General features: G+C 42.3%; 1 protein-coding gene across 1 annotated transcript; it reads right to left on the bottom strand.

Annotated features, from left to right (window-relative positions):
- Nucleotides 1-1109: 1109 nt before the first annotated feature.
- Nucleotides 1110-16860, bottom strand: elac1 (elaC ribonuclease Z 1). The gene is made up of 3 exons (XM_041192335.1): nucleotides 16701-16860; nucleotides 8420-8890; nucleotides 1110-3584 (listed from the first exon to the last, which is right to left on the bottom strand). The coding sequence occupies exons 1-3, from the start codon at nucleotides 16855-16857 to the stop codon at nucleotides 3094-3096; spliced, it is 1119 nt and encodes a 372-aa protein (XP_041048269.1). The 5' UTR covers nucleotides 16858-16860; the 3' UTR covers nucleotides 1110-3093.
- Nucleotides 16861-25770: the final 8910 nt, after the last annotated feature.

Genomic DNA, 25770 nt, shown 5'->3' on the forward strand with positions numbered 1-25770 from the left:
TATAAATAATCTGTAAAAAGGAAAACGCTCTCTTAAATTTTAAAAATGACCACAGATAAATGTCAAAAAACAAAAAACTGCAGATGCTGGAAATCCAAAACAAGAACAGAATTACCTGGAAAAACTCAGCAGGTCTGGCAGCATCGGCGGAGAAGAATTGACATTTTGAGTCCTCGTCACCCTTTGACAGAACTAGGTGAATCCCAGGAAGGGGTGAAATATAAGCTGGATTAAGGTGGGGGGGGAGAGAGAGAGAGAGAGAAGTGGAGGGTGGTGTGGTTGTAGGCAAAAGCAGATCATCAAAAGATGTCACAGACAGCAGAACAAAAGAACCCATGGGTGTCGAAGTTGGTGATATTATCTAAACGAATGTGCTAATTAAGAATGGGTGGTAGGGCACTCAAGGTATAGCTCTAGTGGGGGTGGGGGGAGCATAAAAGATTTAAAAATATTTTAAAATATTGGAAATAGGTGGGAAAAAGAAAAATCTATATAATTTATTGGAAAAAAACAAAAGGAAGGGGGAAGAAACAGAAAGGGGGTGGGGATGGAGGAGGGAGGTCAAGACCTAAAGTTGTTGAAATCAATATTCAGTCCGGAAGGCTGTAAAGTGCCAGATAAATGTCTTTCTTACGGTTGTGTGATAATGTGTGGAGAAACCCAATTTTCAGTATTGAATTTCTTCAATGCCTGTATGTTGCTATTATGTTCCCATACCCAAACTGAGGGCATCATTCTGTTCAATTGTGAAATATAAAATTGAAACAGCAATTTTGGCCCAGACATAACAGCTGTTTTGCAGAAAAGTGCACTAAAGTTGAAGACTGCACAACACTCTTTCCTTTGCCAATGTGTGGCAGTGCAAAAGGGAGATAAGAAAATAAATTGGAACAAAATTATTCTTAAAAAGGAAGTTAGAATGGGCAACATGGCAACACAATAAAATGGGGCAATAGGATACAGGGTCATGCGGACAATCCTCTATATTTTCAATCATATTTAGGGAGGTGAGGCACATCCCAAGACTTGAAAGTGGATGCTAACAGAAGAAACATAACGCTGGTTATCACTGTTCCCTCTCATTCAACACCACGTGGCTTGGTTATATCAGATGGTGCAGGTTAGCCAATCCCTCAGCAGCAGTTATAGTCTGAAGATCTGGAATTAAATTAACTGTGAAGAAAATAGCTTATGTGTAGTTGAGACAACTTGAAATGTAGATATGTTCTAACAGTTCACATATAGCCATAAACGTGAAATTGAAACACTGAGGACTTGCTATTGTCTCTGTCATCTATCTTTAACCATTTCATCAGTTATTAGAGGCAGTCCAAGAAAGACTTCCCTACCGCACAAATCATTCATAATGATACAAAACAAGGATAGTGGGCAGTGTACAGCAAACATTCAATTTGAGGCATCACCATGACACTACAATTCCACTTTAAATCTTGTTAGTAGAGCTAAATAGGGAAAAAATGCAACATTCCATACAAGCTAAATTTCTCAAACATTGGCTCGGCCTCTGGATGGCATTCCTGAAGTATATTGTACAGCCTATCTCAGCTAGCAGAATGGACTCAAGAACTGCTCCCAAAATATCTGCCAGTCGTCCTCAAACTCGGGTTTGCCAGTCAAACACCCCTTCAGGAGTATTTCTTCTCTCCACATTTGAAGTTGGGAAACCATGGCAAATAAACTACAGTTTACATCTCCACTGTGCAACGCTTTTGTGGTTCCATCTATTGTATCACATAGTATTCAGCTAAAATTACCTTTCTGGGACATACTAATGCTTCTACTGACAAACATAATACTGTACAGGATATAGTTTTAAGCCTTGAAATCCCAGGTTCAACCCCTTAATCTCTTGTGAATTAGTGTATCTCAGCTGGAACAGTGGTATAATACTAAAATTGGCCTCTAAGGTCCAAAGACTGTGGAGACAGAGAAGCCAGCATATTATACAAGGATCCCTGCATGTATGTGGATACAAATCAATCTTGGATAAAGCTCACTCGCCAGATTCAGATTAAGAATGTTCACTTTAGTAAGCTACCAGAAGACCACTATTGCCTGGGAAATAGCATTTCAGCAGGCCAGCAGCTTCAAGAGATCAGGAAAAGACTGGGGTGTAATTGTTACTATCATTCAGTTCACCTTTACTAGCTGGCCATTTGAACATTTATGACCAAAGTTAAAATTGAATGGTTTGTTATTGACTTCTTGTAGGTGGGAGTGGGGTAGGTGAAAAACAAATCAAAATCAAACACAACCTTGCCCTTCCCCCACTATTCACAATTGGGAACTTCAAGAGCGTCACTGGATACCAGTCAGAAGCAGGAACACTGACTACATTTCCCCCTCCAAAACCAGAATGTGCTGAAAGTACCCCAATGTTGTCCCACTAAGATCATCTAATTCAGGATAAAATAAGAACATGGGGCATTGCCTATTTGTATGGTTCAACTACACACTGAATAAACGTGGTAAGCTGTTAGAAATTTCATAAAAGTCTACTTATTGAGAATAACAGCATTAGAATGATGTCCCATTGCAAGATAAGGCTTGCAATTCAAACTTGCCATCTGTGGTTAAATTTTTCCAGACAGTGAAGGTGGAATACGTTTCACTGGATGCCAAATGTGCAAGCAACAAGAATATTCAAATTCCACCCCCACCCCTCCATCTCGACAGCAATTGCCCTAGCCATCTGATCATAAATGTTGATTGCTTGGAAATTAATAAATTCCACATTACCTCAAATTTCACTCAGCAGAAGGTTTAAACCCTAACCAAGGCATAGCGCATGGTGGAAATGAGGACTTTTAAATATAACACAGATTCCTCCTGAACTTACAGCATCCACACCACAGAGACCAAGAGCAAATGGCAGACATCATTGCTTCCACTTCCAGTCCACATAGTCAAGTTAACCAAGGAGATTGATTGAAAGCTGATTACCTTATAGTAACAAATTATACCTCCATCTTAAATTTGTAAAACCTACATTATTTGTGATTTAATCTTGCTGTAAAGTTTAACATATTGATTCAGAATCTAGTCTAATGTTACATTACTTCAGAATTTTTTTTAATGTGCTGGGATTATTTGTTGCTTTGCCTTGTTGAAAGGGATTTCAATCACCATAAAATCTTCAGCTAGTGTCACTTCCTGTCCTTCCAGCACCAGCTCAGCCTGTGTCTTCAGTTCCATTACATCATCATCTCCAGCATTAGTCAAGGGTGTAGGCTTGTATCTTTGACTGAAGTGAGTAAGGATCAGTCGTTTAACTTTACACGATTTTGCAAACTCTGCAGCAGTCTTTGGAGTGCAGTGTCCATGTTCCTCAGCCTTGTCTGACTGACTGTCGTCTAGTGTGGCCTCATGCACCAGCACATCTGCATCAATGCAAAGCTTTTTACCCATGTCACCCACAATACGTGAGCAATCTCCCAAAATGCATATTTTCCGACCTGGAATAGGAGCTTCTAGTACATCCATGGGAAAAACCGTAATGCCATTGTTAAGAGTGATGGTTTGTCCGTTTTTTAGTTTCCCATACAAAGGTCCTGGTTGAACACCTAAAATAATGCAAACCACATAACATTGAACAAAAGTTAAAAATGTACAGCAAAAGCAGAAAAGACAGAAAAATAATAATAAGCATTTTTCAATTTTAAAATAATTCTCTTTTGGCAGCGTTACCAGGCTGTTGGATCACATGGCTCAACAAGCAAATAGAGTACTTTACAGAGAGAAAAACCCACCATGCAGAGAAAGCTGATCGTAAATATTAAACATGCACAAACCCCAAATACTAAATATGATTAAATTGCTAACATAGATTGTGAATGAAGACACCAAATGCATAGTTGCTAAATTTGCTGATGACACAAAGATAGGTAGAAAAGTAACTTGTGAAGGGGACGTAAAGACTCTGCTAAAGGGCTGGATAGGTAAAGTGAATGGAATAAAGTTTGGCAGATGGAGTATAAAGTGGGAAAATGTGAACTTGTCCACTTTGGCAGGAAAAATAGAAAAGCAGCATAATTATCTGAATGGAGAGAGACTCAGAACTCTGTAAACAGAAGGACCTGGGACATGAAAGGATACGAATCAGGAAAAATAAGTATACAGGTACCTCAAGTAATTAGGAAGACAAATGGAATGTTGTCATTTATTACAGAGGCAATGGAATATAAAAGTCGGGATGTTTTGCTGCAGTTGTACAGGGCAATGGCGAGACTACTTCCAGAGTACTGTACACAGTTTTGGGTCTCCTAGTTTAAGCAAGGATATAAACACATTAGAAGCAGTTCAGAGAAAGTTCACTCGACTGATTCCTGGGGTGAGGGGATTATCTTATGAGGAAAGGTTGAACAGTTTGGGCCTGTATCCGCTGAAGTTTAGAAGAACAAGAGGTGATTGTATTGAAACATATAAAATCCTGAGAGGATTTGACAAGAGTGGATACTGAGAGGGTGTTTCCCCTTATGAGAGAGATCAGAACTACAGGACATGGTTTAAAAATAACAGGTCCCACAGTTAAGACAAAGATGAGGAGAATTCTTTTCTCTCAGCGGGTCATGTGTTTGTGACACTCTCTTCCCCAGAGAGTGGTAGAGGGAGGGTCATTGAATATTTTTGAGGCAGAGGTAGATAAGAGTCTTGACTAATAAAGCAGTCAAAGGAATTCAGGGATAGGCAGGAAAGTGGTGTTGAGGCCACAATCAGATCAGCCATGATCTTTTTGAATGGCGGAGCAGGCTCAAGGGGCCAAATGGCCTACTCCTGCTCTTAATTCGTATGCTTGTATATTCACGGCAGGTATTAAACAAATCAATGCCAATTGCAGCCACTCAAAAAACAGGATCTGTTAGCAGGTAAAGCAGGACATAAAATGCTCTTCATAAGCTGTGGCACCTGCAATTTTTCCTTTACACCAGTATCTAATCACCACTTTTCCTGTTTTTCATAAAGGCTGCTATTATGGAAGGAAGCATTTTACCTTCAACAACACAGACAAGGATGTTTCACCGAAACACAAGGCAAGGAAATTACAAAACAAAATCGCTAGTAAACACTTACACAAACCACTCTTCTCATAAAACTGTTACAGCACAGGTGGTGATCATTTGGCCCATCAATCCAGCTCTCTGCAAGAGCAATTAACTACATTCACTCTCCAGCCCTTTCCCTGTAACTCTTTCAAGTACAAACACGTTTCCATCTGTTTCAGATGAAGTTACATTGTTTCATAGTTTGCCATTGTGAGATTTGAACTCTTGATAATCTTTTAAATCTTTTAAATTTTGAACTCTTGATACTCTTTTGAGTAAACCTGTTTCCATCTGTTTCAGATGAAGTTACATTGTTTCATAGTTTGCCATTGTGAGATTTGAACTCTTGATCTCTTAATCTTAGGGTTACAAACCCAGTACCATAACCACTTGGCTATTTAGGCCAAGCAAATTACATTCTTTCACAGTTTGCCATTGTGAGATTTGAACTCTTGATCTTGGGGTTACAAACCCAGTACCATAACCACTTGGCTATTTAGGCCAAGCCCCTTTCCCTGTAGCTCAGTAAACATTTCCCTTCAGATAATTATCCAATTTCCTTTGAAAGCCCTGAATGAAGCTGCCTCCACCCTACCTTCAGACAGTGAGTTTCAGATCATAACTATCATTGCATAAAAAGGTTTTTCCTAATGACACCTTTTGTTCTTTTGCCAATCACTTTAAATTACTTTCCTCTGGTTCTCGATGCATATATCAATAGGAAGGGGCTCTGTCCATCTACTTTAGACCCCTTATAATTTTGAACATCTCTATCAAATCTCCTGTCAACCCATTCTTCTCTAAGAACCAAAGTTTCTCCAATTTGTCCAGGTAACTGATATCCTTCATCTTAGAACCATTCTTGTAAATCTTTTCTGCACCCTCTCCAAAGCCCTCCCACGTCCTACCAGAAATGCAGTGCCCAGTATTGGACACGATACTCCGGTTGAGGCCAAATCAGTGTCCTTATCAGAACATCCTTGCTTTTGTATATGCTGCTGTTTATAAAGTCCAGAATCCTGTATACCTTCTAATTACTTTCTCAACTAAGCTGCCATCTTCAACAATTTGTGCACATATATCCCAGGTTTCTGTTCCTGAACCCCCTTTAGAATTGCACCCTTTAGTTCATATTGCCTCTCCTCTTTCTTCTGACCAAAAGGTTCCACTTCGCACTTCTGTGTTAGACTGTATCTAGCTCATGGCCGCCCATTCCACCATCCTGTCTATGTTCTCTTGAAGTCCATCATTAATCTCCTGATAGATCACAATCCTTCCAAGTTTTGTGTCATCTGCAATTTTGAAATTGTGCTCTATGCACCCAAGTCTATGATAGACTTTTGGATTCTCTTTTATATTTATTGCCAGTCTCATATCATATTCTCTCCCTGAATTTTTGATTTCTTTTTTCACTCACCCTCTGAACTTTCTATATTCATCATGGTTCTCACTTGTTTTATCAACCTGGCTTCTGTCATACACCCCCTTTTTCTACTTCATCTTATTCTCTATCTCTCTCGTCATCAAGGGTACTCTGACATCAGTTGTCTACCTTACTCCTTTCTGGGAATATATCATGACTATACCCAAGCCATCCCCTCTTTAAAGGTGGCTCATTGTTCCGTTACAGTTTTGCCTGCAAACTTTTGATTCCACTTACCCAGGACAGACATGTTCTCAACCCACTGAAATGAGCCCTACTCTAAATAAGTATTTTTATTCTAGACTACTCCTTGTCCATTTCCATAACTAACCTAAGCCCTATGATACTATGTTCATTGTCCCCCTAAGCATTCACTGACTGCCACATGACCCACCCACATTCCCTGGAATCAGATACGGCAATGCCTCCTTCCTCTTTGAACCAGAAACATACTGATTTAGAAAATTCTGCTCAGCACACTTCAGAAACCCTTTCCCCTTTTACACTATTTCTATCCCAGTCTATTTTAAGATAATTTAAGTCCCCCATTATCACTCTCTACAGCTCTTGCACCTTTATAATTGCCCTGAATTTGCTCCTCTATATCTTCCCTATTAAATGTGGCTTACAGAATACACCTCTAGTCTAATGGTACTCCTATTGTTCCTTAACTCAAACCAAAGAGATTCTGCCCTTGATACCTCCAGGACAGTCATTCACTTTAATATTTTTAATCAATACTGCCACCCATCCTACTTTCTTTCATAGAAAAATTTATCAGAACACAAGACTGCCATTCAGCCCATTGTGTTCGTTTCACCCTCCTTTCTTTTCTATTCACCTTATATCCAGGAATATTTAGTTCCCATTTCTGCCCTTTTTTGAACCAAGTCTCCATTATTGCCACAACATCACATCCTTCAATAACACTATCAAAAGAGAACTGGATAAGCACAAAGAGATATAATATGAAGGGCTATAGGGAAAAGGCCAGGAGCATGAGACTAGCCCCGTTGTTCTTGCAGAAAGCTGGCATATACACTGTCGAAGGGTCATGAGGACTCGAAACGTCAACTCTTTTCTTCTCCGCCGATGCTGCCAGACCTGCTGAGTTTTTCCAGGTAATTCTGTTTTTGTTTTGGCATATACACTATTGGCTGAATGGTCTCCTTCTGTGCCATAACCATTCTATGACTATGTAAAAGTAGAAAATACTGGAAATGCACAAGTCATTGGCACTTGAGTAAGAAAACAGATCTTGGGTCAAGACAATTCTTGAAAAACAATCCATCACAAAATTGCACTGCATTACATTTTGATTTAGAATAGGAAAAGCAAAAAATTTTCTAATGGGCTTTCTGCCTTACCTATGCTCACCTTCTGAAGATTTCCATCGGCAAAAATCAGCAAAATCAGGCTTTGAACCTCATGACCCACTCTATTTCTGATATTTTAATTTCCAATACAGGCACAGTACTTCAAATCCTACAACCTCGAGACTGGGGCCATGGTGGATTTCGGATATTGTTGGGTTTCTGCTCAGGCGGTTCGGGCCGTGGGCAGTTCGGGTCAAGCTTGGAGCGTGGGATAGAGCAGCGAGCAAAGCAGGTTCCTAAGTGGGAGCCACACCACGCCAATGCAGCACCTAGCAGAATTGTCCAGGTAAGTTTTTCTTTAATTTACTTAATTAAAATTGATGCTTCGAACATTATAAGTGTCCGGTTTTTGGACAGCCAGGTTTGAGACACTGTACCTGTACATACATTTATTGTTTCTAATAGGTTGTTTGAACTAAGTTGAAGTCTCAATTAAAAATACGAGTTTTTGGATCTCAAGTTACTTCATGCTGGGAATGAAGAGAGATTCTGGCAATCCCTTGGGCTGAAAAAGTGCAATTAAAAAATAAACTATTTGACAACATTTACAAAATTACCCATATCTTTCAGTTTCTGTGTCTTAAGTTTTCCAGGTCGTTTTCTCTCCTCAATTACAAACCCAAAAGATGGTATGCGATGAAAAAGCCTGAAAGCTTTTACGATGAACTGTTCATGAGTGACAAGATTGTAATAGTCTTCCTGAGGATTAAGATAAATTGTTTTTCCTGGCAGTTCCTGAGGATGAAGCTGATCATCCACTTTCTGTATACAAGGTTCCCTCCATTCCTCAGGGAAGCACTGATCTTCTGTTGGAACCAGTTCATGGACTACATATGGGAAGAGCAACTGTGAGTGAGAAAGTTCCATGCTTGTCCTCAGAAATTTCCTTAATCCAACAGGCCCATAAATCTCAACAGGTTGTTTGTTTGAGAGAGGACTACTTTGGAGACTCACTGTGCACAAGAGACCAGGCAAACCAAACATATGGTCACCATGGAGATGAGTAATGAAAATCTTTGCAATTTTCCCTATAAAGTAAAATGGAAATATCAGAACATTATATGCATTTGCATTTTAAAATTAGTCACAACAACTGGCACTTATGTAGCATCTTTAACATAATAAACTACCCCAAGGCACTTCACAGGAGTGTTTAAAACCATATTTGACAATGAGTCACAAGAGGAAATCTTACAGCAGATGACCAAAAGCTTGTCAAGGAGATAGGTCTTGAGGGAAGAGAGGGGAGGCAGACAGAGGGAAATCCAAACTTCAGCCTTGACAGCTGAAGCCACAGTCATCAATAATGGAGTGACTAAAATTGGGGATACTCAAGAAGCCAGAATTAGAATATGGGTGTCTTGGGAGGGTTGTGGAGCCAGAGGAGATTGCAAAGGTTGGGAGGGATAAGGCTTTAGTCTTCCCAATATTTATTTGGAAGAAATTTCTGTTCATCTAGTACTCGATGTTGAATGAGTAGTCTGATGAGTGAGACAGTAAGTGGGGTTGAGAGAGGTGGTGGTGCAGTAAAGCCTGACGCCATCAGCCTACACATGGAAACTGATGCTGTGTTTTTGCTGATTCTACCATGGTGCAGCATATAGATAACAAATAGGAGGGGGGAAATAGATCTTTGGTGGGGCACCCAAGGTAACAATGCAGGAATGGGAAGAGAAGGCACTGTAGGTGATTCACTGGCTACAATTAGATAAATAAGAATGGAATCAAGTGAGTGAAGTCCCATCCATCTGGACAACAGTGTGGAGGCATTAGAGCAGGATGGAGCAATCAACTGTGTCAAGGGCTCCAGACAGGTCAAGGAGGGATAGTTTACCTTCGTCAGTCACAAGGAGTGGAGAAGCAGTCAAAACATTGAAATCAGCGCGAGTGGAGAGGCAGTTGGGAATCTAAAATCAGCATGAATGGAGAGGCAATTGGGAGATTAAAAACAGTGCAAGAGGAGAGGCAGTCAGGGGTCTGAAAACAGCGCAAATGGAGAGACTGTTGGGAAATTGAAAACAGGGAGTGGTGAGGCAGTCGGGAGATAGAAAACAGAACGAGAGGAAAGGCGATCGGGAGTCTGAAAACAGCGAGAGCAGAGAGGCAGTCGGGAGATTGAAAACAGCGCAAGAGGAGAGGCAGTTGGGAGATTGAAAACAGCACGAGCAGAGAGGCAGTCAGGAAGTTGAAAACAGCGCGAGAGGAGAGGCAGTCGGGAGGTTGAAAACAGCGCGAGAGGAGAGGCAGTCAGGAGATCGAAAGCAACGTGAGTGGAGAGGCAGTCTGAAGATCGAAAGCAACGTGAGTGGAGAGGCAGTCTGAAGATCGAAAGCAACGTGAGTGGAGAGGCAGTCTGAAGATCGAAAGCAACGTGAGTGGAGAGGCAGTCTGAAGATCGAAAGCAACGTGAGTGGAGAGGCAGTCTGAAGATCGAAAGCAACGTGAGTGGAGAGGCAGTCTGAAGATCGAAAGCAGCGCGAGTGGCGAGGCAGTCTGGAGATCGAAAGCTGAGCGAGTGGCGAGGCAGTCAGGAGATCGAAAGCTGAGTGAGTGGCGAGGTAGTCGGGAGATTGAAAACAGCGCGAGTGGCAAAGCAGTAGGGAAATTGAAAGCAGCGCAAGTGGAGAGGCAGTCGGGAGATTCAAAACAGCATGAGAAAACAAACAGTGATATCGCAGCAAAGAGGCAGTTTGATTGGTTGGAGAAGCTTGCTATTTGGTGACTATCTGGTGAGTATCTAGTAAGTGGTCAAGGTTTATTCTGTTCCTAGGGTTTAAAATGCTATAGGCACTGTACTTTTGTAAATTGATTGGTCAATAAGTGCTTAGTGTTAGGGACAGTGTGTTAATATCCAGTTTAGGACACAGGAGTTAAGGTAGACCTATGAATCTATGATTAAAATGGAACTAAAACTTTAAAATTAAAATAAAATAAATCAAGGAAACACCTAAAACACATACCTCTGTAGTTAAGAAATGTGTACTTTATAGTTCTCAGTGGTACTGACATTTACTAAGCACAGTAAATTGTAGCATACATAGGGATTATTCTCGGGGGAGGCAGTGGCATTGTGGTATTGTCACTGGACTAATATTCTAGAGACCCAGGATAAAGCTCTGGGGACCTGGGTTCAACTGCAGTGGGAGGGGGAATGATCCAGTCGTCGTGGTCCATGTAGGTACCAACAACATAGGTCAGACAAGGAAAGAGGTTCTGCATAGTCAGTATGAGGAGCTAGGTACCAAGAAGCAGAATCTCAAAGGTAATAATCTCTGGATTATCAGCCATGATTTTATTGAATGGCAGAGCAGGCTTGAGGGACTGAATGGCCTACTGCTCCTAATTCATATATGTGTTATGTTTTCAGTACCGTTGTGGAGGCAGAAACCAGAGGGGTACAAATAGACTTCTGGGAAAGATAGACACAAAATATCTAAATATGAGATTTTTAGGTCTGAATTTAGTGTCACAAATGAAAGCAGAAAACAAGATTTTTGTCTTTGGGGGTGGGGCACAGGCGGGGGTTTCTGCACCAATATAACTTTGGAATAGTATCTGGAAAATTGTCCAAAACTAAAAGTCAGAATTTTGAAACAAAAAAAAAACATTTGCTGATCTTAAAACGTGCATCCATTATACTCCATGATCCCCGCCTTGACGTCCTGAAGAGGCTTGTGTGTTTCGACAACCCCTTGAGCAATGCCATCAGGAGTTCTTTACCCCTGATAGGACCAGCCATGGCAGCAAGGTCAGGTGAGGTGTCAGACAAAGTGCAACCCAAAAAGTTCTCTATGGCAGAACAGGCAAAGGAAGATTATATCTCATTGGCTGCAAAGGCAGAAGATGACTGCAGTCACAAGGCGGTCCTGGTCATCATGGTTTCACAAGTCACCAAAATCTGACCACCAGCCCATCAGTATCACGTGGACAATGTCTCAATTCCTCATGTTAAATGAAGTCACGCGCAGACTCTACCATGGTCCATCTGCCAAGTCCTATGGTGATGGATGATTGACAATGGGGACAGGGTTGTGAAACTATGAGCCCCTAGTCAAGAATCTGCACACAGGTGACAGATGCATGTGTTGGAAAATAAAAGACTGGCCACTGTGTCTGGATAGCCAAAAACTGCCTCCATCACTGGATCCAGTTCTCTCAACTCTCAAATGGCTGTGCCAGGGGAGGACAAAGAAAACGCTTCACGGACACTATGAGGCTCCTTTTTAAGCATGGCAGCATTGACCTTAATGATTGGGAGAAGCTACCAGTTGTTCAGAATGGCAACAAATTGGAAATCAAGCTGCATCACAATTTGAGTCACAATGTCTTAATGATGAGGCAGAGCGGTGACAGAAAAGGAAAGAAAATGAAGCAAATCCTGTACCCTGAATCCCACTACCTCCCTGGGACATCCTGCCCCATGTGCCAAAGATCTGTGGATCGAAAATCAGTCACGTGAAGACCCACAGCAGAAACTCGCAACTGTGAGGAGACTTCATGCTCAAATTGAGCTAATAATCAACTAATTTAATTAATTTGCCACATCAACCATGCAAACATCAAAACTCATTGATCCGAGTACTCTGATTTTGGAACTTGGTAAAAGGTGGCAATCCTATGATTATGGCTTGAGTTCTGACCTTTTTAAAGCTCCAAAAATTCAGTAAAAACCTTAACTCAAATTGCTCCACATTACCTGACACAGAAAAGCAAAATTTGAAAAAATGTTTTCGCATCTATTTAGAAATTTTCAAAAGCAGTTCGTACAAAACCAGAAAAGGTAGCAATTCTCAACTTCAAAATTGCCCAGGAAAAAAATCAGCCAGACTCTAAAGAGAACAGTTTAACATAATTTGCCCAAATCTGAGAATTTTACTTTTATTAATGTGGAGAAATATAGAGAGGTCTTATGGCGCAGAGGTAAGGCCCCTACCTTTGGGCCAGAAGCTCTGGATTCAAGTCCCACTTCAGGGTTTGATGGCTATGGAAGGTGCCTTCCTAACATAGCCAAATACGTTGATGATCAGCCCTTAAATCCGTCCAATATGCCAGATGGCAGGTGGTAAGTATAGAAGAGCTTCCTGGTCAGCCATATCGCAGAAGGCAGCTGCAAATCACTGCAGTACTTTCCCAAGCATAATCATGGACCAATCCAATGGAAGTTCAAGGTCACCAACCACCAGTTAGGGCATGGCACTTGAAGGAGGAGTGATATAAAACCAACATTTTAAAGAAATAATTTGCAATTATATAGCAAATTTCACATTCTCAATAGAATCCAAAGCATTTTATCACCAATGGATTAATTTTGAAGTGGTGTCACTGTTACTAAATAGGAAAATGGGGCAAGCAATGTCTGTATAGCAAGGTCCCATAAACACCAAACGAATAAATTAGATCTTTTTTGCCCACCTGAGCAAGCAGCCTGGCAATTATTTTCCCCTTTCCACTGTGAGCTAGGAGAGAGATTGAAAAGCAGGACCACAAACGTAACAATCTTTGAATTTATCCAAGTGCCACATGCTGGTGAGTACAGAAATAGGAAGATAGAGCTGATGAATACTTGACTGGAGAGATGGTGCAGGTGGGAGGGCTCTACATTCCTTAGGCATTGGGACCACTTCTAACGGAGGTAGGACGTGTACAAGTCAGACAGGTTGCACCTCAATAGGGCCAGGAACAAAAGTCTCAAGTGTTTTTGCAGGTGTTATTGGGAGGGTTTAAACTAGCTTGGCAGGAGGACGGGAACCTGAGAGTAAATTCAGAAGGGAAAGAAGAAAAGTTGGAAGTGGAAGGCAGAAAAGTAGTAAGCAAATTTTGAAGAGGAAACAAAGGCTGAAAAATAGACTTTAAGGGAGTTTAGCAATACTAAATGATGTATTCCTTAGACTTCTTACATTGAAGTATAAGACAAATGAACTAAGAGCAAAGATTGATAAGTGGGACTATGATATTATAGCTATTACTGAGACATGGCTGAAAGAAGGGTAGGATTGGGAGCTCAACATTCTTGGTTGCAAGGTTTTAAGGCAAGACAGAGCAATAAAAAGGAGGGGAATCTCAATTTTGATTAAAGAAGTAATTATAACTGTTAGGATGGACAATATTATACAAGGATCATCAAATGAGGCCATGTGCGTTGAAGGACAAAAAAGGGGCAAATTCACTACTATAGGACTGATTAGCTCAGATGGCTAGGTGCAGTGTTTAATAACACCGATGCTGCGGGTTCAGTCCCTGTACCTGCTAAGGAAATTGTTGGGGCCTGTCCCTTCTAATTGTCCCATTGTGATAACATGACATCATAGAAAAACTTCTAGATGTAGAAATTTGTGGAGTGTCCTGATTAATAACCTTCGGATAACCAATGGCGTTACATGAAGAGAGAGAGAGAATGCAATAGGGAGCATGCAATAGAATGTTGCTAAACATTGTTCAATCATTAGCAAACTTCCCCACTTCTGACCTTACGTTGGCAGGGAGGTCATTGGTGAAGCAGCTGAAGATGATGGGCCTGGGACAATGCCCTGATGAACTCTTGCGTGATGTCCTGGAACTGAAATGATTGACCTCCAACAACCACAATCATCTTCCAATCTTTGGAGAGTTTTCCCTGATTCCCATGGATTCCAGTTTTGCTCAGGCTCCTTGTCAAGGGCAGTCACTCTCACCTCAGGAGTTCAGCTCTTCTGTCCATATTTGAACCAAGGCTGTTATGAGGTTAGGAATTGGCGTAACACGTAATATCAAACTGAGTGTCAGGTTATTCCTAAGCAAGTGCCACTTGATAGCACTATTGATGACCCCTTCCATCACTTTACTGATGATGGAGAGTAGACTGCAATTGACTGGGTTGGATTTGTCCTGCTTGTGTACATGACACACTGAGCAATTTTTCACATTGCCGGGTAGATGCTGATGTTGTAGCTGTACTGCAACAGCTTGGCTTGGCAAGTTCTGGAGCACAAGTCTTCAGTACTATTGCCAGAATATTGTCAGGGTCTATAGTCTTTGCAGTATCCAGTGCCTTCGGCCATTCCTTGATATTACGTGGACCGAACCAAAATGACTACAGGCTGGTATCTGTGATGCCAGGGACCTCCAGAGGAGGCTGAAATGGATCATCCACTCGGCGCTTCTGCCTGAAGATTGTTGCAAATGCTTCAGACTTACTATTTGCACTGATGTGCTGGGCTCCCTCATCATTGAATATGGGAACATTTGTGGAGCCTCCTCCTCCAGTGAGTTTTTTAATTGTCCATCACTATTCACGACTGGATGTGGTAGGGCTGCAGAGCTTAGATCTGATCTGTTGGTTGTGGGATTGCTTAGCTCTGTCTATCATTTGCTGCTTATGCTGTTTGGCACACAAGTAGTCCTGTGTTATAGCATCACCAAACAGACACCTAATTTTTAGATACGTCTGATGCTGCTCCAGGCATGCGGTCCTATACTCTTCATTGAACCAGGGTTCCAACCCCTGACTTGGTAATGTTAGACTGGGGGGAATGCCAGGCCATGAGGTTACACATTGTGGTTGAGTACAATTCTGCTGCTGTTGAAGGCCTACTGCACCTCATAGTTGTCAGTCTTAAGTTGCTAGATCTGTTCGAAATCTATCCCCTTTAGCATGGTGGTAGTGCCATACAACACAATGGAGGGTATCCTCAATGTGAAGACAGGACTTCATCTCCACAACAACCGTGCGGTGGTCACTCCTACTGATACTGTCATGGACAGATGAGTCTGCGGCAGGCAGGTTGGTGAGAATGCGGTCAAACACATTTTTCTCTCTTGCTGGTTCCCAAGCCACCTGCCGCAGGCCCAGACTAACAGCTATGTTCTTTAGGACTCAGCCAGCTTCAGTCTGTACTGGTGCTACCAAGCTACTCTTGGTGATGGATATTGAAGTAACTCATCCGGAGTATGTTTTGCACCTTTGCCACCCTCAGTGCTTCCTCCAAATGGTGTTCAATGTGGAGGAGCACTGATTCATCAGGTAACTGGGGTACAGAATGTAGTAATCAGCAGGAGATTTCCTTGCCCATGTTTGACTGATGCCATGAGACTTCATGTGGTCTGGAGCTGATGTTGAGGACTCCCAGAGCAACTCCCTCCCAACTGTATACCACTGTGCCACCACCTCTGTTAGGTCTGTCCTGTCACTGGGACAGAGATGGTGGTGTCTGAGACATTATCTATAAGGTATGAATCCGTGAGTATGACTATGTCAGGCTGTTGCTTAACTAGTCTGTGAGACATCTCTCTCAATTTTGCCACAAGCCCCCAGATGTTAGTAAGAAGGACTTTGCAGGGTCACCAGGGTTGAGTTTGCCGTTGTTGTTTCCAGCGCCAAGGTCGAGGCCAGGTAGTCCGTCCGGTTTCATTCCTTATTGATTTTCTAGCATTCTAATACAACCGAGTGACTTGCTAGGCCATGTCAGAGGGCATTTAAGAGTCAACTACATTGCTGAGGACCTGGTGTCACATGCAGGCCAGACCAAGGGCTTAATACCGCGTAAACCTAGGTGAGTATAAAAAGTGCAGCCGAAAAATTAAAACGGAAATTAGGAAGGCAAAGAAAATATATAGAGGGGAGAAGGAGGGGCTGGAGAGGGGAGACGGGACTTGGGGGGGGGGGGGGGTGGGGTTGGGGAGGGGAAACGGGACTGGGGGCGGGGGGGTAGGGGAGGGGAGAATTTGGGGGTTGGGATGGGGAGGGGAGACGAGATTGGGGGGGTGGTTGGGGAGGGGAGACTGGAGGGGTTGGGGAGGCTGGGGGCGGGGGAAGGGGGTGAGTGAGTGAGGGCCGGGCTGCGCCGTGGACCCGCCGCCTACCTGCTCTCAGCTGACTCCGCATGAACTGAGTCTGAGTCCCCTCGCCGCAATCGAAGAGCCAACACTCGCCCTGGTATCGCAGTGCCAAGGCCGAGGCCCCGCGGCTGGGGGACGGATAGGCTGAGCCCGTGCCCAAAAAGGTCAGCTCCATGGCCATGGCGGCGGCGGCGGCGGCGGCAGCAGCATTGCACATGCGCACTGACCATTCCTCACTCAGGACCCGCCTCTTCCCACTCTATCACATCATTGGTTCATTGTTCCAGGTGTTTCCACTAATCAAACGCCGAGTAGCATTGATTGACAGTGCACATTGAGATGGGCGTATGGATGGCCTGAGGAATGGGAGGGATATGTTGGGCTCAAAACAAGAAATGATGGAAAAACTCAGCAGGTCAGACAGCATTTGTAGAGAGAAAGACAGAGTTAATGTTTCTAGTCCGTATGACTTCTTCAGAACCATGTTGAGTGTGGATTCCTTGATGGTTTCTATGCCGAATATAGACCTTTTCTTCTATTTACAGGCTCGTGGGGCCATCACTGCTTCGTTTTCAAAAAATATTTCCCTTTAGTTATTCACAAACATCAACCCCTCACAGGAATTCCCTCTATAAAACGCATCTTCACTTCCCCTCTTTGATTTATCTTTTTCAAGTATCGATCCCCTTCGCTTTTGTAAACTCTCTGCTGGAAATATTGTCTGCTAAAAATAAATCCTTTGAACGTCTGCCTTCATTCTCTTGATGATCTTCAATTTACACTTCTAGTTACTTATTCAGCCGACTCGAGGAATTATAAAAACAAAAAAACTGCGGATGCTGGAAATCCAAAACAAAAACAGAATTACCTGGAAAAACTCAGCAGGTCTGGCAGCATCGGCGGAGAAGAAAAGAGTTGACGTTTCGAGTCCTCATGACCCTTCGACAGAACTTGAGTTCGAGTCCAAGAAAGAGTTGAAATCATTTCAACTCTTTCTTGGACTCGAACTCAAGTTCTGTCGAAGGATCATGAGGACTCGAAACGTCAACTCTTTTCTTCTCCGCCGATGCTGCCAGACCTGCTGAGTTTTTCCAGGTAATTCTGTTTTTGTTTTGTCGAGGAATTATTCATCAGCTTGATACTAATCCATTCTAGAAATTCAAGTCTGCTGCATGAAAGTTACAAATCCATTGCAGCTATGGAGACAATGCAAATTCCTGAAATAAATGGTAATGGTTTAGTATAAAAACAGAAAATACTCAGTAGATCCTTTTCATAGGTCACTGGAAAATTCATATCTATTTTTAAAAGTTAGTGGTTTCTATGGGGATCATAACAAGACTAATGAATAAAGTTAGAACATACAGTTCAGGGCACAAGTCACAGAATGGATAGCTAGTTGGCTGCAAGACTGAAAGCGAAGGTTAGGGATAAAAGGTCAGAGTGGCAGAAGGTGGAAAATAAGGTCCCTCAAGGATCAGTGTTAGGACTACCGTTGTTCACAATTTTTATGAATGAGTTAGATTTTGGAATTCAAAACAGAACTTCTAAATTTATGGATAACACCAAACGGCAGGGTGGAGACAGTTAATACTGAGGAGGACTGCAAGAATTTACAAGATGACAATGATAAACTTGCAGAATATAATGGATGCAGGCAACTAGAGAGTAGTGGTTAAAGAATATTTCTCGGGCTGGAGCAAGGTTTGTAGTGAGTTCCCTAGTATTGGGGCCCTTGCTTTTCCTGATATATATCAACGATCCAGACCTTGGCATACAGGGAACAATTTCAAAATTTGTGGATGAGGCAAAACTTGGAAGCATGATGAACTGTAAGGAGGATGGTGTAAAACTTTAAAGGGCAAAGACAAGTTGGTGGAATGGGCAGACGTGTGGCAAATAAAGTTCAATGCAGAGAAATATGAAGTGATACATTTTGATAGGAAGAACATGGAGAGACAGTAAAAACTATAAATACAACTTTAAAGAAGGTGCAAGGGCAGAGGGACCTGGGTGTAAACGTGCATAAAGTCTTTAAAGGTGGCAGGATAGGTTGAGAGAGCAGTTAATAAAGTATACAGTATCCTAGGATTTATGAATAGGGCTTAGAGTGCAAGAGTAAGGAGGTTATGTTGAGCTTATATAAGACACTAGTTGGACCTCAGCTGGAGCACTGCATCCAATTTTGGGCACAACATTTTAGGAAGGATGTGACAGCAATGGAGAGAGTACAGGAGAGGTCTACGAGAATGATTCCAGGGATGAGAAACTTCAGTTATGAAAATAGATTGAAGAAGTTGGGACTCTTCCTTGGACAAAAGGTAGTGGAGAGAAGATCTGATAGAAGTATTCAAAATCATGAGGGATACTGACAGGGTAGTTAGGGAGAAACTGTTCCCATTAGCAGAAGGATCGAGAGCCAGAAGGCATAGATTTATGGTAATTGATAAAAGAAGCAAAAGTGAAATGAGAAAAAACTATTTCAAACAGCAGGTGGTTTGGGTCTGGAATGCACTGCCTGAGGCAGAGGCAGGTTCAATCAAGGCTTTCAAGAGGGAAATAGTTGATTTGAAAAAAACAATGTTCAGAGTTATGGGGAGAAGGCAGGAAAATGGCACTAGGTGAAATGCTCATTCAGAGAGCCAGTACAGACATGCTGGGTCAAATGGCCTCCTGCACCGGAACAATTCTGTGATATAATTGGCAAATAAATTTCAACACAAGTGTGAGGTATTACATTTTGTTAAGAACAATAAGGAGGTCACATTGCTTGGGAAATAAGAATTGGTAGAGGATCAAAGGGCTGATGCACATATGTACATATGCACAAATCACAACGAGTAGCAATGCAGGTCAATATGGCTGGAAGGAACACAGCAAACCAAGCAGGTTTATTTCCGGAGGGATAGAATTGAAAAGCAGTGAAGTTATACTAAACTTGTATGGAATCCTACTTTGAGCACAGAGCTGAATTACTCTGTACAGTTCTGGCCACCATATTATTAAGGAAGAGACAGGGGCATAGAGAGGCCCAAATAAGATTTACAGAGATGATACCAGAAATGTGAAGTTATACCTATTAGGAAAGAATAAACAGGCTGAGAAACCTTTCTCTTGAAAAGGGAAAGCTGAGGGGTGAGCGAAGACACCACTTTAAAATTATGAAAGTCTTTGATAAGAGACAGGTTCTTCCACTTGTGGAGAAGATCAAAACTAGACGCCATCAATATAAGATAGTTAATAAGAAGTCAAATAGAAAATTCAGAAGAAGCTTCTTCACCCAGGCTGCTGAGAATGTGGAACTTGTTACCACAGAAATGATTTCAGCATTTTTTAAATGATTTAAATGATTTTTTAAATTCTTCCATGGGAAGTGGGCATCACTGGTAAAGCCAGCATTTGTTGCCTATGCCCAATTGCCCTTGTGAAGGTGGTGGTGGACTGCCTTCTTGAACTGCTGCTGTTCTTCTGGTACAGATACATCCACAGTGCTGTTAGGAAGGAAGTCCCAGGATTTTGATCCCATGACAGTGAAGGAACGGTGATATAGTTTCAAGTCAAAATGGCGTGTGGCTTGGAGGGCAACTTGCGGGTGGTGGTGTTTTCATTCATCTCCTGCCCTTGTCCTTCCAGATGCTGTCAAAGGAGCCTTGGTGAGTTGCTGCAGTGTATCTTGTGGATAGTGCACACTGCTGCTGCTCTGTGTTGCTGGTGGAGCAAGTGAGTATTTAAGGTGGTGGACAGGGTGCCAATCAAGCAGGCTGCTTTGTCCTGGACAGTGTCAAGCTTCTGACCACATACGTCCAGGCAAGTGGACAGTATTCCTTCACGCTCCTGACTTCTGCCTTGTAGATGGTAGACAGGCTTTGGGGAGTCTGGAGGTGAGTTACTTGCTTCAGAATTCCCAGCTTCTAACCAGCTCCTGTAGCCATAGTATTTTTATGATTGGTCCAGGTCAGTTAATGGTAACACACCGCTTGTTGATAGTGAAGGACTCAGGATTGGTAATGCCATTGAATGTCAAGGGAAAACGGTTAGATTCTCTCTTGTTGGAGACATCGTTCATGTTACATAAGTGCCAGGCAATGTTACTTGCCATGTATCAGCCCAAGCCTGAATGCTGTCAAGATCTTGCTGTATATTGGAACAGACTGCTTCAATATTTGAGGAATTGCAAACAGTACTAATCATTGTTTAATCATCAAACATCATCGCTTCTGACCTTATGATGGAGGGAAGCTCATAGATGAAACAGCTGAAGATAGTTAGGCCTAGGACACTACTCTGACAAACTCCTGCAGCAATGTCCTGGAACTGAGATGATTGGCCTCCAGCACCAAGCCATCTTTTGTGCTAGGTAAGACTCCAACCTGTGGAAAGATTTCCTCCCGATTCCCATTGACTTCAATTTTGCCAGGGTTCCTTGATGCCACACAATCAAATGCTGATTTGGTTTCAAGAGCAGTCTGGATACATTTAAGGGTAGGCTAGATAAGCATTTGAGGAAGAAGGGCATATCGGGTTATGCTGATAGGTAGATAAGGAAGGACAGGTTAGGCTCAAACAGAGCACAAAATGCAGCCCGGGCTGATTAGATAAAAAATAAGTTATTTAGCCCAATGTTATTTACTTGTAGACAATCCAGCAAAAGGAAAGCAACCAATCAGTATCTACTGTCAAGCCCTTGAAGAATTTTATTGCAATCGCTGAGAGATGATTCTTCTAAACGCCAGAGAACATAAGCCCATTTCTACTCAATTAGTCCTCATTCTTCCTACCAAAAGGGATGATTTCACACTTCCCACTATCACGTTTTAGTTCAATCACTTAACTGGTCTATATCCCTTTGCAGCCCCTCACAGCTTACTTATAAATAGTTGAGTCCAAACAACTGATCCTGCAGCATGCCACAAACTATACCTGCCAACCCAACTCTGTTAACCAATCTCATGAGCCCTAATCTTATGCAACAACCTGTCATGTGGCTCTTATTGAATGTCTTCTCAAAATCCAAGTATTTTACATCCACTTGTTCTCCATCACCTACAGTGCCTCTGCTGTAAAAAAAACTAATAGCTTTGTAAATTCATAAGACAGTGTTCAGCCCGCCTAATCATTTTACTTTAAGTGTCTTGTTACCACATTCTTATATGAGACTCTAGTATTTCCCTACCACTGATGTCAGGTTAGCCAGCCTATAGTTTACCTGGTTTCTTTGTCCCTCTTTTTTGAAAAGCAGGGTTACAGTTGCTACTTTCCAATCTACAGGGACTGTTCTAGAATCTAGGGAATTTTGGAAGATCAAAACGAGTGCATCCATTGGGGGAAATTTTAACAGAATTAACTGGTTTTGGAGTGTGTGCGTGCGTACATGTGTAATGAAAGTCTAAGAATCATAATTCTGATACCAACACACCTACTTCCAGTTGTAACGGAGGTGGCGCAAGTGACCAACCCCTCTCCCTCACTGGATGAGGACTTAACTGGCTCGGTGGCTCAACTTGCTCTCTGTTCGACTGAAAGCCAAGACTATCACAGGTTGGCTTCCAGGCAGGGAATTAAATGCCACAGTGTGGGAGGGAACCACAACTTTCAATTTCCCTGCACCTTACTAACACCACCTGCTCCCAGCAGGTTAGGTAATTTAAAATACAGCCCATTATCTCTGCAGCTGTCTTTTTTAAAGCCGTCAGGTCCAGAGAATTTGTTGACTTTTAGTTCTATTAATTTCTCCAGTACTACTTCTTTGCTAATATCAATAGTTCCAACTTCTTCACTCACTGGACTCCTGATTTTCCACTATTCCCTGTGTTTATGTCTTCTGCTGTGAAGTTAGATACTAAATATTTGTTTAACATTTCTGCCTTTTCATTATTCCCCATTATAATTTCTCTCATTTCTGCTTCTTAAGTGACCCCTGTTTACTTTTGTTTTTAAATCTTATGACACAGTTGCTCATACAATTGTTTGCCCCTCTATCAAATTCTTGGTCATCATTTGCTAATTTCTAGAATCTTCCCAATCCTCAACTTTGCTGCTCTTTTTCAGCAACATTGTAGGCATTATACTTTTAATCTAATACTATCTTCTCCAGTTGGGCTACTTTTATGAGCATAAAAAATAGGAGGAGTAAACTATTTGAGCGTGCAAAAATAAGATTATGACTGAGCTTGTATTTCAACAGATAAGGTAAGAGAAGTAAAAGTAAGGGAACATTTAGGCAATAGTGACCACAATACGCTTTAAAAAGGTTGTTAGAGAAGGACATAAGAAGAGCAAAAACCAAGATAAAAAAAATGGAGAAAATCTGATTTTGAGGGGCTAAGAATAGGTTGGTTAGCAAAATTGAAGTACATGGGATAGAAGGTAATATACTGGCATCGATTAAGGATTAAGGATTTCAGAAGGCGGTAGGTGGTCTGGAATTGGCTGCCCGGATTGGCGGATCGAGGCAGAAACCCTCAATTCATTTAAAAGATACCTGGATCTGCACCTGAAGTGCTGTAACCTGCAATGCTTTGTCCCAGATGCTGGAAGGTGGGATTAGGATGGACAGCTGGTATTTTCAGCTGGCACCGACATGATGGGCTGAATGGCCTTGAAGAAGCGGACAAGGAATTTCAGAAGGAGATGAGCCAGTGGCGGAAGGATCCCATGGGTGGGAAGAAGAAACCCAAGTATTACTTTAAGACAGTGGAGGAGCTTAAAGCGAAGGGAGCAACCAGACTGGGCAGAAAAATGGCTACCCCTCAGAACTTTCACAAGTCAGGGTGCATGGGAAGGGCTTTCCCCTCAACAGCAAACATTTAGAAATTTTCACGTAAAATCTTGAACTCATTAATTCTTGTTGTTTAAAGCGGCTCTCACTGAATTCAGGACAGGATGGGTTGCACAAAACAAAACCATTATCATGGGATTTATAAAACTCTTGACAGGGTCAGGCTAAAACTGCTGGCTTACAAAATGTTAATGTTTTGTCCCTCAGTATACTTATTCTGCCAAGCTGCACATTAATGTAAAGATTCACCGCTGGACCTGTGACCAACTAGCCCAGCTTTTTGCATGTGAGCTCATATAGAAAGCTTCGGCTTGCCCGTGGAATCCAACTTTTGTAGAGAGGGTGAATAAAGAATATGGAAGTCATCTGAATTACAATAAGGGAAACAAAATTATTCTGCACCTTACAATGGGTTGGGAAGATGCAACTTATTTGTTTTTCAGGCAATCAATGATATAAATTTAATGATTTCTTTGGAGATCTCTTAAAAAAAAAAATTTCCAAATTCTTTCAGTGTTGATGTGAACCCCTCCCCAACTGCACACTGCAGCATCTCCTTGCACCAAAATACCTTCTGACATTGTGAGCAATGTCACAGGAGATCTACCAGTCTGCCTTATCAAAAAAAAATGACAACATCCATCACACTTCAGACATTACGCTCCAAAGTGTCAAACGTATTTAAAAAAAGAAAGCTGTAGTGTATTTTTATCCTCTGGCCTATCAATCTACAAACCTTCCTCACTAACCCACACATTAAACTCTGATCACACTTGGGAACTATTTATACCATTCCTCCAACCTGAATGATGACCTTATAGAACCATGCCAGCTTAAAAGCAAAACCTAATAACTGAACTAAAAAAGAAGTAAAATACTGCGGATGTTGGAAATCTGAAACAAAAACAGGCCTGCTGAGTTTTTCCAGCATTTTCTGTTTTTGTTTCAGAAATCCAGCATCCACAGTATTTTGCTTTTATCTTAGTGTTTAATTCACTGCCACTTCTCTTCCAGGAATGCCTACCTTGAAGTACTGCTCTTCTCTCCGACAGGATTTCCATTTGTCTCTTTTGCCTTGTTCACCTTCATTGCTTTCCAATTCCCTCCTGGTGTCTGACAAGGTGTTTACCAAAACTCACTTTCATGGCCACAGTTCCTTCCTCAGTGACTGTCTTCATCTCCGACTTACCCCACATGGATTTCAACCAAGGTTCCATCCCTCATGTTTCAAATCCACCCAGGATTATAGGTGTCTCTGGGACATACAATGTTCCCCGAACTGCTGTTCTCGCCGCATCCTGAAATCCGCACTCAGTGCCTTGCGCTGCTATATGAGCACACTGGACCTCTCCCTCCAGCAGCAGCAACAACTCACTCTATCTCAAAGCTGTCCTTGTCCCCAGTTTTTTTATTATTTGTCTCACTTGACGCCATAACAAGAAACTTTGTCCCTTTCTTTCAGGTGCTAAGGAACGCGAGCTCCAACAACTCATTGATACCAATGCCCATCCAAAACCCTCCACCCCTTCCCATCCCTCTGACCCCATCCCGTCTTCTAATCCCAGCCTTTGCTGTGTATTCGCCTTATCCCCTGACATTCCCCTCTCTGATGCTGAACATTCAGTACTCAGCAAAGGATTCAGTTTCATATCCTTACGCCCTCATCTCAATGAATTCCAGGCTCAGCACGATGCTGAACTCTTCTTCTGCCGCCTTTGCCTCAGTGCTCACTTCTTTGGGGAGTTCAACGGATCATTTCTCCCACCTCCAGTATTCTCCCTCCTCCTCCTGGGCCCCTCCATCTGGCCTCTTACCTGCTCTTGGTCTTTTCATTGAGAACTGTTGGCATGACATTGGCCATCTCAATTTCTCTGCTCCTCCCACCCACTCTAACCTGTCTCCTTCTGAACTTGCTGCACTCCATGGTATCAAGTCCAACCCTGATTTTGTTATCAAACCTGCCGACAAGGGTGGTGTTGTTGTTCTCTGGCGCACTGACCTCTATCTCGCAGAGGCTGAGCGTCAACTCTCAGGCACTTCATTCTACCTGCTCCTGGACCATGGCCCCACCATTGAACATCAAGCGATTGTTTCCAGGACTGTCACTGACCTCATCTCCTCTGGAGATCTTCCCTCCACAACTTCCAACCTCATAGTCTCCCAACCTCAGACAGCCCGCTTCTACCTCCTCCCCAAAATCCACAAACAGGACTGTCCTGGTAGACCAAGCATGTCAATTTCTCCTTAAACTTATCTCACGCCTTCCAAATAAAAGGTGTGACTATGGGTACCCACATGGGCCCTAGTTGTGCCTGT

The sequence above is a fragment of the Carcharodon carcharias genome, chromosome 1 (genome assembly GCF_017639515.1).
Source record: "Carcharodon carcharias isolate sCarCar2 chromosome 1, sCarCar2.pri, whole genome shotgun sequence".
NCBI lineage: Eukaryota > Metazoa > Chordata > Chondrichthyes > Lamniformes > Lamnidae > Carcharodon > Carcharodon carcharias.

Excerpts from the sequence above, each read along its gene's own strand:
- elac1 (XM_041192335.1), bottom strand. The coding sequence starts at position 16,857 with ATGGCCATGGAGCTGACCTTTTTGGGCACGGGCTCAGCCTATCCGTCC. Across the intron at positions 8,891-16,700 it reads GCGGAGTCAGCTGAGAGCAG|GGAAAATTGCAAAGATTTTC; the intron begins GTAGGCGGCGGG and ends TTTACTTTATAG. Across the intron at positions 3,585-8,419 it reads ACAGAAACTGAAAGATATGG|GTGTTCAACCAGGACCTTTG; the intron begins GTAATTTTGTAA and ends GCATTATTTTAG.